The 15,524-nt window shown below is 36.4% G+C and overlaps 1 protein-coding gene across 2 annotated transcripts in view; it reads left to right on the top strand.

Annotated features, from left to right (window-relative positions):
* The window catches only part of RNGTT (RNA guanylyltransferase and 5'-phosphatase), a 186,034-nt gene that overhangs the window by 87,062 nt on the left and 83,448 nt on the right, over window positions 1-15,524 (top strand). For both annotated transcript variants that reach the window (XM_005153114.4, XM_034060850.1), the window contains one exon: window positions 5,191-5,259. In XM_005153114.4, the coding sequence (XP_005153171.2) occupies window positions 5,191-5,259 (69 nt within the window). The remainder of the gene's footprint in view (window positions 1-5,190; window positions 5,260-15,524) is intronic.

The raw sequence follows: 15,524 nt of genomic DNA, 5'->3' as shown, positions 1-15,524 counted from the left end.
ATGGTCTTGAACCAGATCCTCTACTACAATGGGCCCAAGGTTTTCATTCTCACAGTCCCTGCATCTGCCTTCCAAGACTTGAGTGGTGTGGTCAGTGCCTTTGCCAGTGAAGACTGAGGCAAAGAAGTCATTGAGAACCTCAGCTTTCTCCAAATCCAGGGTAGCCAGTTCTCCTGATAGCTTCTGGAGGGGGCCTGCGTTGTCCTTAATCTGTCTTTTATTCGCTACATGCCTACAGTATTCCTTCCTGTTATCTTTAATATCCCTAGCCAAATTTAATTCTAACTGGGCCTTTATTTTTTCCTTTGTTTTAAACTGATATCCAAGGATGCTACCCAATAGAAATACTGGTTTTGTAACACAAATCTTCACCTGGATTTATGATTCATAGGTCCTTTCTTTATAGACTTTTGTATGTAATGAGATAAGTTCTTTTTGATGTTGTGTGTTAGGAAAAATATGGTGAACATATTTATTTTAGTAGCAGACACATTATATTCAATTAAACCGCTGTACGTTTGTAGGCAGTTGTACCTTTCAATTCAGTTATAAATCTTCTTCTGGGATATCTTGATGGCCTTAGCAACCAGTGTTAGAGGAAATAATTATTATATTAAACTTGGGCAATTAAGACCTCATGAAAGAGGGTATACTGATTTGAGATGGGGCTATTGAGGAGGTTAACATGTAAAAATAGAAAAACATAGAAACAAAATAATGTAAAAATAAAACAGGAGTTTTATTTGTTAAAATAAAAATTTATTTTATTAAAGGAGTTTTGAAAGCCGAATAATCCATCTCTTTTCAAGAAGTCTGAAGAAAGTGCCAGAATAATTACTTACTTTTCTAAAAGGTGATTATTGGTGCTGGTATATACTGAATCTTTTTCTGGAGACTGTATAATAACTTTAAAGAATCTGCAGTATCTATACAGAGATTTATGAAATCAGGTCTGTAAAACTTGACAATTGTCAGGATGTGAGAATTACTTTGTAGTCCGATGGTAACGGTTGAAACCCAAGCCAGGGAAGATGCTAGTTCTGTGAAGTTAGTAATGACAGTGTGCTCATGTCCAAAGCTTTTTCACATACTTGTTAATTGACAGCTTGTTTGGTAGTTTAATTGTAATTAATACTTTTGATTAAAGTATGTTCCCTTTTACTGTGAGTGAACAGGTAGATGATCAGCAATTCAAAGGCGACTCTGAAAAACTGCTTAGGGACCGGTGCAGGGTGCAGCCAGAGTTGCTCTAGCTTGGCTTTAAACTGAATGAAGGATATAGCAGTTCTGAAAAAGCAATAAATTGGATATATATATTTTGTCTTCTATTCTAAAATACAAATGGATTTCCAAGTATTTCAGTAGGCTAATAATCAGTACGTGTTTTGAATCAGAAGTATGGAAAAAATGGTTAGGAATATTGTGACACAGCAGATTGATAATAGCTGTGTGTGAGGACCTTAACTAAATTATTTTATAGAAAGTCAGTATGACTTGGCAGAGTCATTAGTATGTTTTGGAATCTGTAACTCTCACAGCATGTTGTGTTTCCATGAGTTTCTTTTGGTTTTGGGGGTTTGTCTTTGTTTTGTAAGGGGGACGAAAAGGCACAGAAGTACCTACTGGACTTATTTAGTTTATTAGCAAAGTAACATCTGAAAATTTAGCAGATTCATCTGGCTTGCCTCAGAATTATAGCAACATTAATGAAAGCATACTAGGATTACATGGAATCTGCAGGCACCTAATTTTTCTCCTCTTCCTGCTGAAGAAGCCAAGTGATTCCTTTGGTAAGTATGGGGAGAACTCTAAAGCGTGATTTACCCACTCAAGATCTGCTGACTCATTCAGTGCTCTAGCAAAATCAGGTTCAGCAGGGTATTAGTGCTGCTTTGATGACATACTGCTGCTCCTCATCTCAGGGGTTAAAGAGCAAGGATAAATCCTGTTATTCATCAGACAACCCCACTCATTCCATGCTATTGTACCATTCTTTTTATTAGAGAAATAGTATTAGATGTGGCAATATTTTTAAATTTAATTTAGTTAGAAAGTAAGAAAGGAAAAGTTTTAAATATGGGTAAATAGTATGAGCATACGGTTTGTTCCAATGTTCATGGTGAAGCAGGATGCTGCAAGAAGTGAACAGAGGTGTTCACAGGTGGAAATAGATGCCACAAGGCTACAAGGAATAGCATGCCGGAAGAATTGGCTCGCATGCATCATTTACGCATCTTCTATAAAATGTCATTGAGATGCATTGCATTTTATCTGATCCCTGGCAGTCATCCCAGCCAAGCAGGTGTGCCATTTATCATGGTGCCGCTTAAAAAAGACCGCGCTGTTCAAGTTAATTAGAAATTTTAACATCTGTGGAAAGTTGAAGATAATTTATTTTAAAGATGAACCATTATATCTGCATTTTAAATTCATAAAACTAAAAACCTGATATGTCAAGCATTCCTTTTCTATTCATTCCCCTGTCATTCCAAATCTTTTGCAGTATTCTGCTGTTCACAAAAAACCTCTAAAGAGTTTAATTCTTAAGAAAATGTGTACACATTTCTCTGGAGAAACTCAGTGAAAAATTCCATGCCCTCCCCCAGATTGCTAATCCTTTCTAGTAAAAATTCCGTTCTACAGTGATCAAATACTTGTAACTGACCTAATGGCAGTGAGAGCAGCATAGCCGAGGATCAGAAAAGAATAACTGGGAGTACGAAGAGGTTTAATTATCTGTTGAGGTTTGTTCTGGTCTTAAAACCCTTTTGTCTTTGATAAGTAATTGACACTTGGGAGCTGCCTTAGTGAGAAGCTGGAGACCTCCAGAATAAAAATAAGATCAAGTCTGAAACTGGGTGTCAGGTTGCACTTTATAATTCTGGTGAAGCAGTGAAAGAAAAGGATTACCAGTATGTATTTTTTAAATAGTAAATTTTGAATTTACATTTTCCTCCCCATTTATGACGATGTAATAGTGCTTTAATGTAGCTTTCTGAAACTCCATGTAGACCAGAGTGGAGAGGGCTGCAGGTAAAACAGTGCATGATAATAATTTTATGTTTTACCCGTGTGAGTTACACTCCAAGTTAAAAGATTGTTTCTGTATTCCTAAGTTGCATTTTGGAAAGAGCAAATGCAGTTTATGTAAGCTCCAACACCAAAGTAACTGTGTCCTTAAATTGTTGTTCCTTTAGGAACTTTAAATAAGCAGAAACACAGATGACTGGTTTCTGTTTGCCACTTTGGTTAGTACCTTTTAATAAGATAGGTAGAAATATATTTCAGATATAGTCTCAGCTAATTTGAAGTTATTATTTTATTTTTAAAGTAGTATTATCATCATCAGCCTTCAGAGAGAGGCTTTTTGAAATTGAATTAATTTTCTTTTTAATTTAATGAAATCTTCTGTGTGTGTTTTTGTCAGTATGAGTCATATTCTTATTACAGATTTCTCACTGGCGAGTCAGTTTTGGGAACACAGAGTAAGTGATCCATGGAAGACTTAGCTTGTGTAGAAATTAAAAAAAAAACATATTTAAACTTTTTTGCCATTTGTTTAAATATTTTCCCAGTTTACTCATTGCTCTGATGAAGCAAAGGCTAACAACAAATTATGAAAGAATTTGGGATTGTTTTTTGTTGTGGCGGTTGTTATTTTCTGTAGACATCTGGTAGAGGATGCATTACCCTGTGAGCTTCAGCTGTAAATTTCAAAATGATAATAGGGCAAATGCAAGCTACAGCTTAAAGTTCCAAATGTGGGCTTTCTCTACTGAAAAATAGTGTTTTGCTGGATGATTTCTTACTCGGAATCAGATATTCCTAAAGTATTTTACCCCTTGAGAGTATTCTCTTAGAGCGTGTTTTTTTCAATTAAATTGTATGCAAAAATTGAATAGTGCAAGCTTATTTGTCAATGCAGCTAGAAGCATAAATATGCTGATGATTTAGTGAATAAGGACAAAGCTAGGGGTTTTTATCTCAAAATGATCAATTATTCTATGCAAGCAATTGCAGGTTTAAGTGAAATACCATATTACATTGTTACTGTTTGAAATATTTGACCATCAGGTTTTTGATCCATAGAAGAGGGAAATGCATTACTTTGAGTTGCACAGCCCCTTTTAAGACACAAATGTTATTTCTCAACTCCTTTTATACTTTTGCCCTTTATTGACTTAATTTGAATAATTTAGTCAGTGGTCATTGAGTGAAGTTGCTCTATGGAAAGTGAATGGTGTAAAATTAGCAATCTAGAGCAAAATGTTGCTTTTAAAATGGATTGTGATTTACTCAGTTCTGTATTTTCTATCTTTTATGACTGTATGATTACTTCTACATCAAAGATTTTTTCAGATTTTAGCAGCAACAGATTCTCCATCTCTACAGTAAAGCATAAATTGAAATTAATAGAGATGTTTTGGTTCTCCTAATTTTTTACTATTACTTGTCACTTGTAGTTCTCTTCTGTTATTTGCTTTTCCTTAGGCAAGTAATAATTTAACATGGAAGCATATCATCAATTCTCATAACTGTTGACTACCTGGTTTCAGTAGTTTATTTAATTACATGTTTTTTCTCTGTTAAATGCATCTTGATGGATGTATTGACCTCCATATGGAATTCACAGTCTTTGAAAATATAAAACAGGTAGACAAGGTTCAAGTTAATTCAGACATTTGTTTTACAGTGTTGTAGCTGTGTTACTGGGTTATGCTCTTGTTAGAGTCTGCCAAACATGAGTTTTGAATGATGCCCTGAAATATTTTTCAGTACAGTTTCAATCTAAAGTCAGATTAAATCTTTTGCATGTTAAAGTGGTAGATGTGGTTTCTAATTTGGCCACGAATGTCTGTGGTGCCCTTCTATCGGAACTGATTTTATTTCTTCTTTTATTGTATCAAATTATCATGGTTTCTTAGTATTTCCTTTTGGACAAAGGCATTTTCCTTTAATAGAACTCTAAGAATTCACCTCTCTGAAACTTGTTTCAGCCTCAAGTGTTCTTTGGAAAAAAGACAATTTGTTAAAGGCTTCTCTGTTGACATTTCCCAAGCTCTAATGTTACACCATCAATAAGCAGTTTACTAGCAAATTATTGCAGTAGTAGCGTAAAACCTGTTTTGATGTGGAATCTTCTAAGTGAAATACTCTCTATGCTAAAAAAGATTTCCTTTTGTTCTACAGCTCCTGGAAGGAAGCTTTGCCAGAGAAGTTAGCCACGAGGTGGATGGATTAATATTTCAGCCTACAGGAGTAAGTAGCATAAATATGGATTTCTCCCCCTTCTTTCTCAGATAAAATTCTCACTCTTCCCCTCCACTCATCCTCCCATCTACTACCTAATATTTATCTTTTTTTTTTTTGTCAGGATTATTTTGCAGTGTTGGTTCTGATTTTTCCTGTTCCTTAAGCTACTTAAATTCAATTGGTTTCAGTCTAATTTGTAGTCTGTGTGATTTCGAAATAATCCATGGTGGGAGTTTTCAGGAACCAGCTCATGGGTTTTTTTGCATGTGTACTATGAAGTGTTGCTAAATAAGGAAGGATTTTTCCGACTGCATGAGTTCTTTGAGTCTTTCAAGCATTGATTTGAGATCTTGGATTAGTTTTGTTTCTCAAGGATGTGCACATCGAAAATTTAGTAACATTAGTGACTCATGTTGTTTTAGTTCAGTCAAGGCATGATGTAGTTCTGAGCCGTGTCTGCCAGTATAAAGGTATATGACTGGCTAGGGAGAAGCCACCAGAAAAACTGCAGACAACCAGGAGAAATAATGTATATTGTCTTCAAGCAGGAAGGGTGGCTTTAAAGTAAGTTAGTAGCTTGGCCTCATTCATCCTCTACTGCTCCTCTTGATTCAAATACAAGGGATACACTGCAGTGTTATTGTGTATTGGTATAGATAGTGATTGTAACACCATTCATGTTAACTTTTCTTGGCTTATAAAACAAGGAATTGTTTCTGATTCACATATGACAGATATTGTTACCTTTACAGTTACTCACGGAAAACAGTTGTATTTAGTTTTCCAGATAAACCCATTTTTTCTGGTCTGCTTCTATATTGTAGATCTTGGTAAGGGTGAATACACTTCCATCTGAAAAGAAGACTAACTCCTCTACTCTATTGCAAGTTCTACATCAGCTAACCACAAAGTAACTGAGCAATTATACCACATACAACCTTAGTTAGTTAGTTAGTTATTATAAATATATAGCTATTTCCAATTAAAAGCAAAACTGCTAAGGTAAAGAAAATTCATACTTTCATAGGAAGTCCTGATTATGTCTTAAAATGTTGTTAAAATTTAAAGCAATTGTAAAGACTTATTGGAACTGCTTTTCTGACTATTAGAGCTACTACAACTACATTTGAAATTACCTTTTCTAGTTGAAATGAAATTACTGAAGAACGTGCCTCTTTGCTGATGTTGCAGAAAATTAATATCTGGTATTTTCTGTTTCTGCAACTTGTGTTTTCTGATTTAGCATACTGAGAAATTTGTAACCCAACAAAGTACTGATTTTCTTGCATAAATGCTTATGAAGTTTCCTCATCTTTAAAATATGGGATATATTTGTTTAGTCTATAAAGTATGGGATATATTTGTTTAGTCTAATGTTCAAATTTCAGTATTAGTTCAGATTTATGGAATTTAAGTTTGTTGCATCTGTTATTAAACTGATTATCATGGATTAAGCATTGTGCAGTTTTCTCAATGTTTTTTGTAGTTGAGAAAATGTAAATCATATATTAAGAGCCAAAGAAATGGTTCTATACATATTAATTGGGAAATCATTATTAAAGCTGGTTAACTGAAAAGGGTGAAGCTGATATAGATAGCTGATACTGCTTTTTTATTTTATATGATATAGAAGGATGTAAATTAAAAGGCAACAGTAGAAGGGCAGCTGAGTATAACAGCGCATAATGATCCCTTGAGGATACCAAGTGAGCTAATTTTTCTTTTGGTATTATAATTGTAGTTATATGTATGACATTTTACACCTCTTCATAGAGATAGATAACTATTGTTGGCTGTGGTAGAGGTCTGAATTTTCATCATTGTGAGACCTTTGTAAAACCAGTTTGTCTCAAGTGAAGAGACCGTGCATATCCAGAAGAAAACAATTCTTAACAACCATTGTTATTGATGTATTTTATCTTGCGGAAAAAGAGACAGCTAGAATTTATGCTGAGTTTTAGAAGATCAGGCAAATTTAAGAACATCTTCTGGGAGATCCTGAAGTCTCGTGTGCATTTTAAGGAGAGGAAAACAAGTAGGCAGCAACTGGAGTGAAAACACAAAGAGTAAAGTGACAGTGGAGGAGGATGAATGGAATTTACAGACCATTTACAGACAGGAAGGTTTTTTTGGGGAAAAAATACCCACACTTTCCATACTTCTTACAGTTAAAACGGAATGCAAAAGTTAACTATTTAATATAAAGAACATGGAGTTTATTAGTTCAGTCTGTTTGAAAGCCTTTTCTGTGTTTTGTGGGGTATTTTTTTCCATTTATGTAGAGATGTTCCTTTGGTCGTAGACACAGGCCTCTATATCTGGGTATATGGATATATTCCCCACTAGCTATAGGCGACACTGGTACTGGGGTCAGCATGGATGGAGAAAGAACATTTTGTTGTTTTGAAGTTTGTTTTAATTCTGACTTAGAGTAAAAATCAATATACCTCACATTATTTGTGAATAGGAATTATACTTCAGCTTCTAAGAGCTCTGGGTTTTCTCACTTTCCAAATGGGTTCGAAGGCATTTGACATTAAGTGCCCATAATCTGTTCAGGTTTGAGAAATTGGCACTCTTCAATGAAAAGGGATTTGTTAAAAAGTTTTACTACCAAGTCTAGGGTTTCAGTTAGCTACAATAGGGTTTATTTTCTTCTGTTAGTCTTCCTATCTAAGCTCATATTACGAATAGCAAAATTCTTGTACTGAAACAGAAATTGTTTTGCACTGTGATTGGTGATGGTGGAAACAACATTATGAAGTAAGGAGATGTTTTCTGCCTGTGCAAGTTAGTTTATTTTGCAAGGTCATGCAAACTGGACATTATTATTACTACTTCACCAGGTACTTGAGTTACATATGTTGCTCATTGTTCAGGGTATACAAGTGCCTTAATTTCATAATGGCAATTGAAAGGCAGTGACTGAGACATCCCTTCATCTTCCCCTTTTCTCCCTTTTCAGAGACTGAAAGCTTTCACAGATGATAAGAGCATGTTTAGTGAAAGAAATGGAGGATTTTGTCTCATTTATGATTTAAGTATTCTATGTAGGTGATGTGATATGTGCTTCATAGGCTTTTATATGTTGCTTTTATGTTGCTTCTCCATGATGCTTCTTTTACCTGGATCATTTTCTGCTCATTTAAGATGCTACCGATACAACTCCCATAAGGCTAAGTCAGCTCCATTCCATCTAATCAACTTTGTGATCCCTCTACATGTAACAGATTGGCAGAGCAGGGACTGAAGCTAAATGCTAATAAGGAGAGAAATAGGCCAGCAGAAAAATTCATGGGCAGGGTTGTCAGCCTGGGATCATGCCCCAGACAATGAGTGAATTAGTTTGCAGGTAAAAGCCAAACACCTTATTCACAGGTTCTGAGTGCTCATGTAAAGATTGGAAGCTTTCAATGCTTTTTTTCTAAAAAGTTACTTCAAAATGCAAACAATTTCTTGTATTTGCTTTAGAACACTTGTAGTTTGCAGCCTGCGTGTTTTTAATGGAAAGCTCAAAAACATCCTCTTCTGATGGCAGAATTTGCTTTCTGACCGATGCCCACTCATCAGGAAGATTATTTTTCTTATCTGCCTTGTAAATCATACCTTTGCTAGGTAGCTCATACTGTCTAATTTTCATGTTAGTAATACCTTGATTTCCAACTTTCTTGCTGACTATTACTTTGCCTTGCTTAGGAGCAGGATGTAGGAATTAATTTTTTATATAAGCCACCTAAAAGCTCACTGGCCATCACTTAGGAAGACCTATGGGCAGTTTTTGAGCATCTGTGGAAAGCTTGTGTCAGTATTTATTCTCTTCCATCTTTTTGCCTCCTGGGCTCTGTGATGTTTTTGCATTGGCTAAGGCTGATTTCTGTTTAGCACTTTTCCATGCTATCATTTTGGATAAGGAATAAAGTCCAGTTGTGGGGGTTTGGGATTTTTCTGGTGAAGGAAGAAGGGCAGCTGCTGAGCTCTGTTCTTTTAAGATAAATGTTATTTTAAAGAATGGCTGAATTATTTAACACATAACTCCCCTTATTGAATGCTAACATAAAGCTAAGCCTCTAAAATGAAAGGAGAATAATGAACAGGTTTTATTACTAGCATTGCATGAGTTTTTAATATATCTTCCTTCCCCTGCCTTGGCAGACTTAGTCGTGATCTGAAATGCTTGGTTGCCCATTAATTATTTGTGCTGTTCCCACTGCATAATAGACTGTGCTGTTGTCTGTCATTGTAAAAGTTCACCCCAAATCACTGAAGTTAACACTGAATGAAGTATCTCCAAAAGACACCACCAAAAAAATAAAGTAGCTCCAAAAGGCCATGTTTTGTTTCATTAAACAGTGTCAGTCCTAAATAATCCTGTATAATCGGTAAGCCTTTTCTTCCATAGTGTATGTTTTATCAAAACATACACTGTGAATTTTTAAATGTAGGCCAAGTCAGTTGCTGGCATATTTCTGAAACTCAGACATCATGCTTACCAGTGATGGGACATCAATTATTGTTGAATATTTCTATTTCAATAGCAAGGAGTGGTTTCAGACAGGTTCAGATGTAGTCTAAATACCAAAGCCGACATGTGAAGGCTTGGGAAGAATCATATGATAACACAAATTTTTGATTCTAACAAGGTTCTGGATTTAACTTCCTAATCTTGTAATGCTTCATATAAGATTTGAAGGCAATGGAATAGACTAGACTATTTCAGCTGAAAGAAACCTACAGAGATAATCTATTCCAATTGCCTGACGGATTCAGGGCTGGCCAAAAGCTAAAGCATGTTATGGGCATTGTTCAAATACCTCTTAAACACTGACAGGCTTGAGGCATCAACCACTTCTCCAGAAAGCCTGTTCCAGTGTCTGACCATCTTCTCAGTAAAGGAATGTTGCCTAATGTTCAGTCTAAACCTTCCCAGACAGCTTTCAATTATTCCCAAGCATCCCATCAGTGGATACCATGGAGAAGAGACTAGCACCTCAATTCCTTAATATAGATTCTAAGGCAACCTGGTGTTTTTTCATTAGAATTTGCAGCAGAAGGGAAGAGAATTTGGAGAGAATAATTTTCATCAGTCTTTGTGTTGACCTGTGTTACTAAAAACTTTCACGTGTCTTTAGAATATCTCTTTGCTAAATGCAATTTCTTCTGTAAGAGGAATGTTTGTGGCTGAATCAGTTACTAGTCAGGGGATGCGGTTGTCATATCAGCATGCACTTTCTGTGCTGTTGTAGGTTTTCCTTTAACAGAGAACTTGTCAATCTCCTGAAATGCCACTAAGCTTTACAACTCTGCTGAGTGTGAATAGTCATTACATTAAATTTCCATGGCAATGTTTCTTGCAATTCATCTTTTAAATAGCTAGTCATATTTCAAATATACCATTCTCTCATATGCTTTATGAACATACTTAAATTTATTAACAACACACACTATTTGTTTGAGAGTTTTTGTGATTACACAAATAAACTTTTTATAGAATCACAGAATGGTTGGGATTAAAAAGTACCTTTTAAGGTCATCTGCTTCCAATCTCCTTGTCATAGGCAGGGACACCTTCCACTAGATCAGGTTGCTCAAAGCCCTGTCCAAAATGGCCTTGAACACTGCCACAAATGGGGCAGCCACAACTTCCCAACCCAGGGACAAGACATTGCACTTGGCCTTACGTTTAGACTTCATGAAGTTCTCGTGAGCCTACTTTTCATGCCTGTCAAGTTTCCTCTGGATCCCATCTCTTCCCTCCAGTGTACCATCCGCAACACAGAGCTTGATGTCATCAGCCAACTTGCTGGGGATGCACTCAGTCCCACTGTCCATGTCACCTATGTTAAACAGCACCAGTCCCAATACCAGCGCCTGAGAAATGACAGCTGTCACTGGTATCCACTTGGACATTGAGCCGTTGACAGAAACGTTTTGAGTGTGAACATCCTGCCAGTTCCTTACACACTGAGTAGTCCATCCATCAAATCCATGTCTCTACAGTTTAGAGACAAGGATGTTGTGCAAATGCTTTGCACAAGCCCAGGTAGATGATGTCAGTTGCTCTTCCCTTACTTACCAATACTGTAACCCCGTTGTAGAAGGCTAGCAAATTTGTCAGTCATGATTTGCCTCTGGTGAAGCCATGCTGGCTGTCACCAATCACCTCCTTATTTTCAGTGTGTCTTAGCATAGTTTCTAGGAGGATCTACTGTATGATTGTGCTGGGCACTGAGGTGAGACTGACTGGCCCATGGTTCCCTGGGTTTTTCTTTTTCCCTTTTTAAATGTGGGGATTATGTTTCCCCTTTTCCAGTCAGCAGGAATTTCCCCAGACTGCCACAGCTTCTCAAATAGTATTGACAGTGGTTTACCCACTTCATCTGCCAGTTTCCTCAGGACCCACAGATGCATCTCATCAGGTCCCATGGATTTGTGCACCTTTGTATTCCTTAGATGTTCTCACACCTGATCTTCTACAATGGGCAGTTCTTCTCCCAGTCCCTGCCTTTGCCTTTTGTGACAAGGGTGGTGGGGCTGGAGCTATTGGTGAAGACAAGGCAAAAAAGTCATTGAGTACCTTGGCAATCTCCATGTTCTGGGTAACGAGTTCTCCTGTTTCCTTCTGGAGAAGACACACATTTTCCCTAGTCTTCCTTTTATCATTGATGTATATAGAGAAGCTGTTCTTGTTGTCCTTGATGTCCCTGGCCAAATTTAATTCTATCAGGGCTTTAGTTTTCCTAACCTTATCCCTGGCTGCTTGGACAATTTCTCTGTATTCCTCCCAAGCTACCTGTCCTTGCTTCCACCCTCTGTAGGCTTCCTTTTTATGTTTGAGTTTCTCCAGGAGCTTCCTGTTCATTCATCAGGTCTCCTGACATTCTTGCCTGACTTCCTCTTTGTTATACCAGTACGTCTTTGCTGTCTTGAGGGGATTTGTTTTTCTTTTTTGGAATATTAGAAAACTAGAAAATGAAGAAAAAAATAACAACAGAAATACTGACTTCTGATTTCCGCTTACTTTCTGAGGAGCTATTTCACACCTCAGCAAATTTGAACAGTTTTTACAGGTACAAACTCCTAGAGTCCATATTTCACAAAACATGACAAAAAAGGGAGGGGAGAAAGTTATTAGTGATTGTTAGTTCTGAATATAGTAAGGTAGTAATGTAGGAAAAGTTTTGCTTGTTTAACTTTCGACTATTGGTCCTCTGGAGCATTTAGAGGTGCAGGTGTATATGCTATTTGCCAAAATTGTTTAACCTGACTTCCTTTTCATATCTGAATAGGTGTCAGGGCCTTGAGTCTGATTACCTAAGGAAGGTGTTAGTTCTAATTGGTGTGTTATCTCATTTGTTTGCTTATGACTTATACCATGTGACAATCACAGATTTCTCAGGCAATGAATTACATTTATGGGAGCTATCTAAATAGGTTCTTGAACTTATGTTGTGCCATTTAGCCATCCTGCCTGCCAGTGGCATTAGGCAGGAAAGATCTTTCTTACATTTTACAGTATGTGTACTAGTAATCCTCAGGATTGTCAGTTGACATTAATACAGTGGTTTCTGTGCATGTGTTATTTAGAAGAAGAAAAAAATGTTTTGTTTTTTTTCTTCTGAATGCTGCTGTTGTAAATGTTGGGAAAATAAAGATGTATTTTACATTAGGAGAGGCAGAGTCATCATCCATAAAGGCTTTCAAATGTGATTTTTGTGTAGCTTCTTTCCCTCAAAGCTAGATGCCAAGGAGTTTGTTGAGAGCACTTGCTTTTGTGCTTTCAGCTATGTCAGATTGCATGTACTTTCTAGCTAAGTTAAATAAGTAAATGCTAGGAATATATACTGTAAGTGTGTTATTCAGGTGAGAATTAAAACACTTGTTCAGTTTCTGCAAAATGTACCTGCTTTTAGGAGTGTAAGTCTGTATTCCAGAAATTACATTAAGTTATATGTGTGGTGGATCAGCTTTGGAGAACAAATCTCTTCTATGGCTGCGTAGGGAGATCTAGAGAAGTTCTGCTTTGAATCAGTGAGAACACTTTACTGAATCATCTGAGTTGATTAAGATCTTGATGCTTAACGTAGGTTAATGAAGTGGTCAGCTGTCTCCAAGGCAGTGTTCCTACTCATCCTAAATTTTACAGTTGTCTTTCCAGGACTGAGAATTTGGTAGATCAGGAATACTTTGGAAAATGGAAGATATAGTGGAAATTATTTTGTCAACACTCTTTTTTCTTTGGATCTTGGAATAGCTATCAATAAACAGCATCCTGGAATAGCTATCAATAAAGAGAATGTCTCTTGTATGGTTCCTCTATACTCTTTCTACCAAACTGAAAAGATTTAGGAAAAAAAGAACTGTAAGAACTATCTTCTTGTGATGGTTTTCTCCCACTACTGCTTCCTGTGCATGCCAGAACAAGACAGCCAGCAGTTCCTTCATAAAATGTTCATACTTTTTATTTGTCAGATGCGCAGTAGTAAAGCAAAAGTAGTGGTTCGTTATGAGGATAAGGCAGAATGTTTAGCTAGATCTTCGTCCTGCTGTTTTAGGGTAAGCAGTAGCCCAGCTTTTGTGAAGTGACCTATATACCCAAGATTTGGGAAAGCAGGGTTGTTTTCAGAGGAGTGATGACACTTGCATTGTGGTATCTGGATGATCAAAACAGCTGAAGACATTTTCTTTAAAAAGCAGAATTGTTTATTCTGCATTAATCTCTCATTCATAGTTTGAAATGTTTACTGGGTATTGTTCTTATAAATAGCAAGTGTGAAAATGAATGATCAATATCACAAAAGGGTAACTGAATTTTGGTACTTATAAAAATGTCTTTTAGGTGCTAGCATGTATTATCAGATAAATCTTTGAAGGTAACTGTTTGGTGGCAACACATTTAAAGTAATCATGTGCACTGTACTGTGCAGAATGTACTTTGCAGGTATGCTCTGCAAGGCTTAGAGGTTCCTGTGGAATAGTATTCTATGTTGAGGAGGTACAACAGAACAGTTGTGATAATTCAATCTCATTTTGGCAGCTAGTAACTTCAGTTTCAGTTGTAATTGCACTTCCTGTTCCATTTATCAGTTCTAGTCTTTCTGATATTCTGGAAGGGAAAATTAGTAGAATTCTTAGCTGGAAATATTCCAGATTAACAAAATGCTGTACACTTCAAATTGTTAAAAAACAGTACACTTGTTTAATCCTATTTAAAAGTTTTGACAAGTTTGAACTGACAAACAGTAGGTTGCTTCTTTCCAAACAGTGATCACTAGAAATCCCAAGAACATCTTGTATCTGTATATTCATCCAACCACTGAAACAAACATGTGTTTTATGCAACACAGAATTCTCTAGAGAGAACTTTTAACTTATGAGAGCAATTAAAATATGTCTTAGGGACCTGTCAGATTGTGAATTGATGTGGCCATTGTTAAGGGAAAATATGGCTTGTTCTCCTGGTAATGAGGAAATAGAAAAACAAAAGAATAAAAGATAATTCTGAGTAATTCTGGGAACATTCAACTGTTAAATAAATGGAAGCTGATCACAGGATCCAGTGCTCACAGGATGAAGAAAGGTTTGTGATGTAGTTAACAAAACAAGAGTTTCAAGGTTGTTCCTTTTGTCTTGATGTATAAAATGTAAATTTCCAATTTTCTATCTAAGTCTGACCTACAAGATGTCTGATGCATACTGTGGTGAGCAAAAATGAGGAAAACTCCCAAAGTTTAGCTGGAGAAAAGAATGGCAGGGGTCAGGTTTTGCTAGTTTTTAGGCAGCATATTCTTTTGAAACAGTCCTAACATCAGCTCAAGTCAAGCAAAGCAAATCCAGATTTGGCTTTTGGGGGTTGTCTGATTGTTTCTTTTACCATTACACAGCTGGCTTGAAGGCAAAATTCAAAAGAACAGTAGGTACAAGCATCACTGCTCTGTGTGGTATTTACAGAAGAGTAAGAAAAAACAGTATTGGTTTTAGGTAATACAGATTTTTCTGTTAGACAAATAAACATGTATGTAGTGGACCGTATCTCTCAGGTATATTGCATTAATGAAACCTTCAGGACTTTTCAGAGCAGTAAAATGCTTTTGGGAGAATGTGCTTGATTTTAATTTTTTTGAAGGAGGATCAACAACACTCAAAAATATAGAGCACAGTACTATTTCCAGGTACTAAAGACTACAAAATATACTTCTCTCTTCTGTTGATTAGGTATTCAAACAAAACTGAAGATATCCCTCATGCAAAGAATTGCATAGGAAGTTGGTAAA

The sequence above is a fragment of the Melopsittacus undulatus genome, chromosome 3 (genome assembly GCF_012275295.1).
Source record: "Melopsittacus undulatus isolate bMelUnd1 chromosome 3, bMelUnd1.mat.Z, whole genome shotgun sequence".
NCBI lineage: Eukaryota > Metazoa > Chordata > Aves > Psittaciformes > Psittaculidae > Melopsittacus > Melopsittacus undulatus.
The sequence above is the reverse complement of the archived record's forward strand: the minus strand, read 5'-3'. Positions and strand labels throughout refer to the sequence as shown.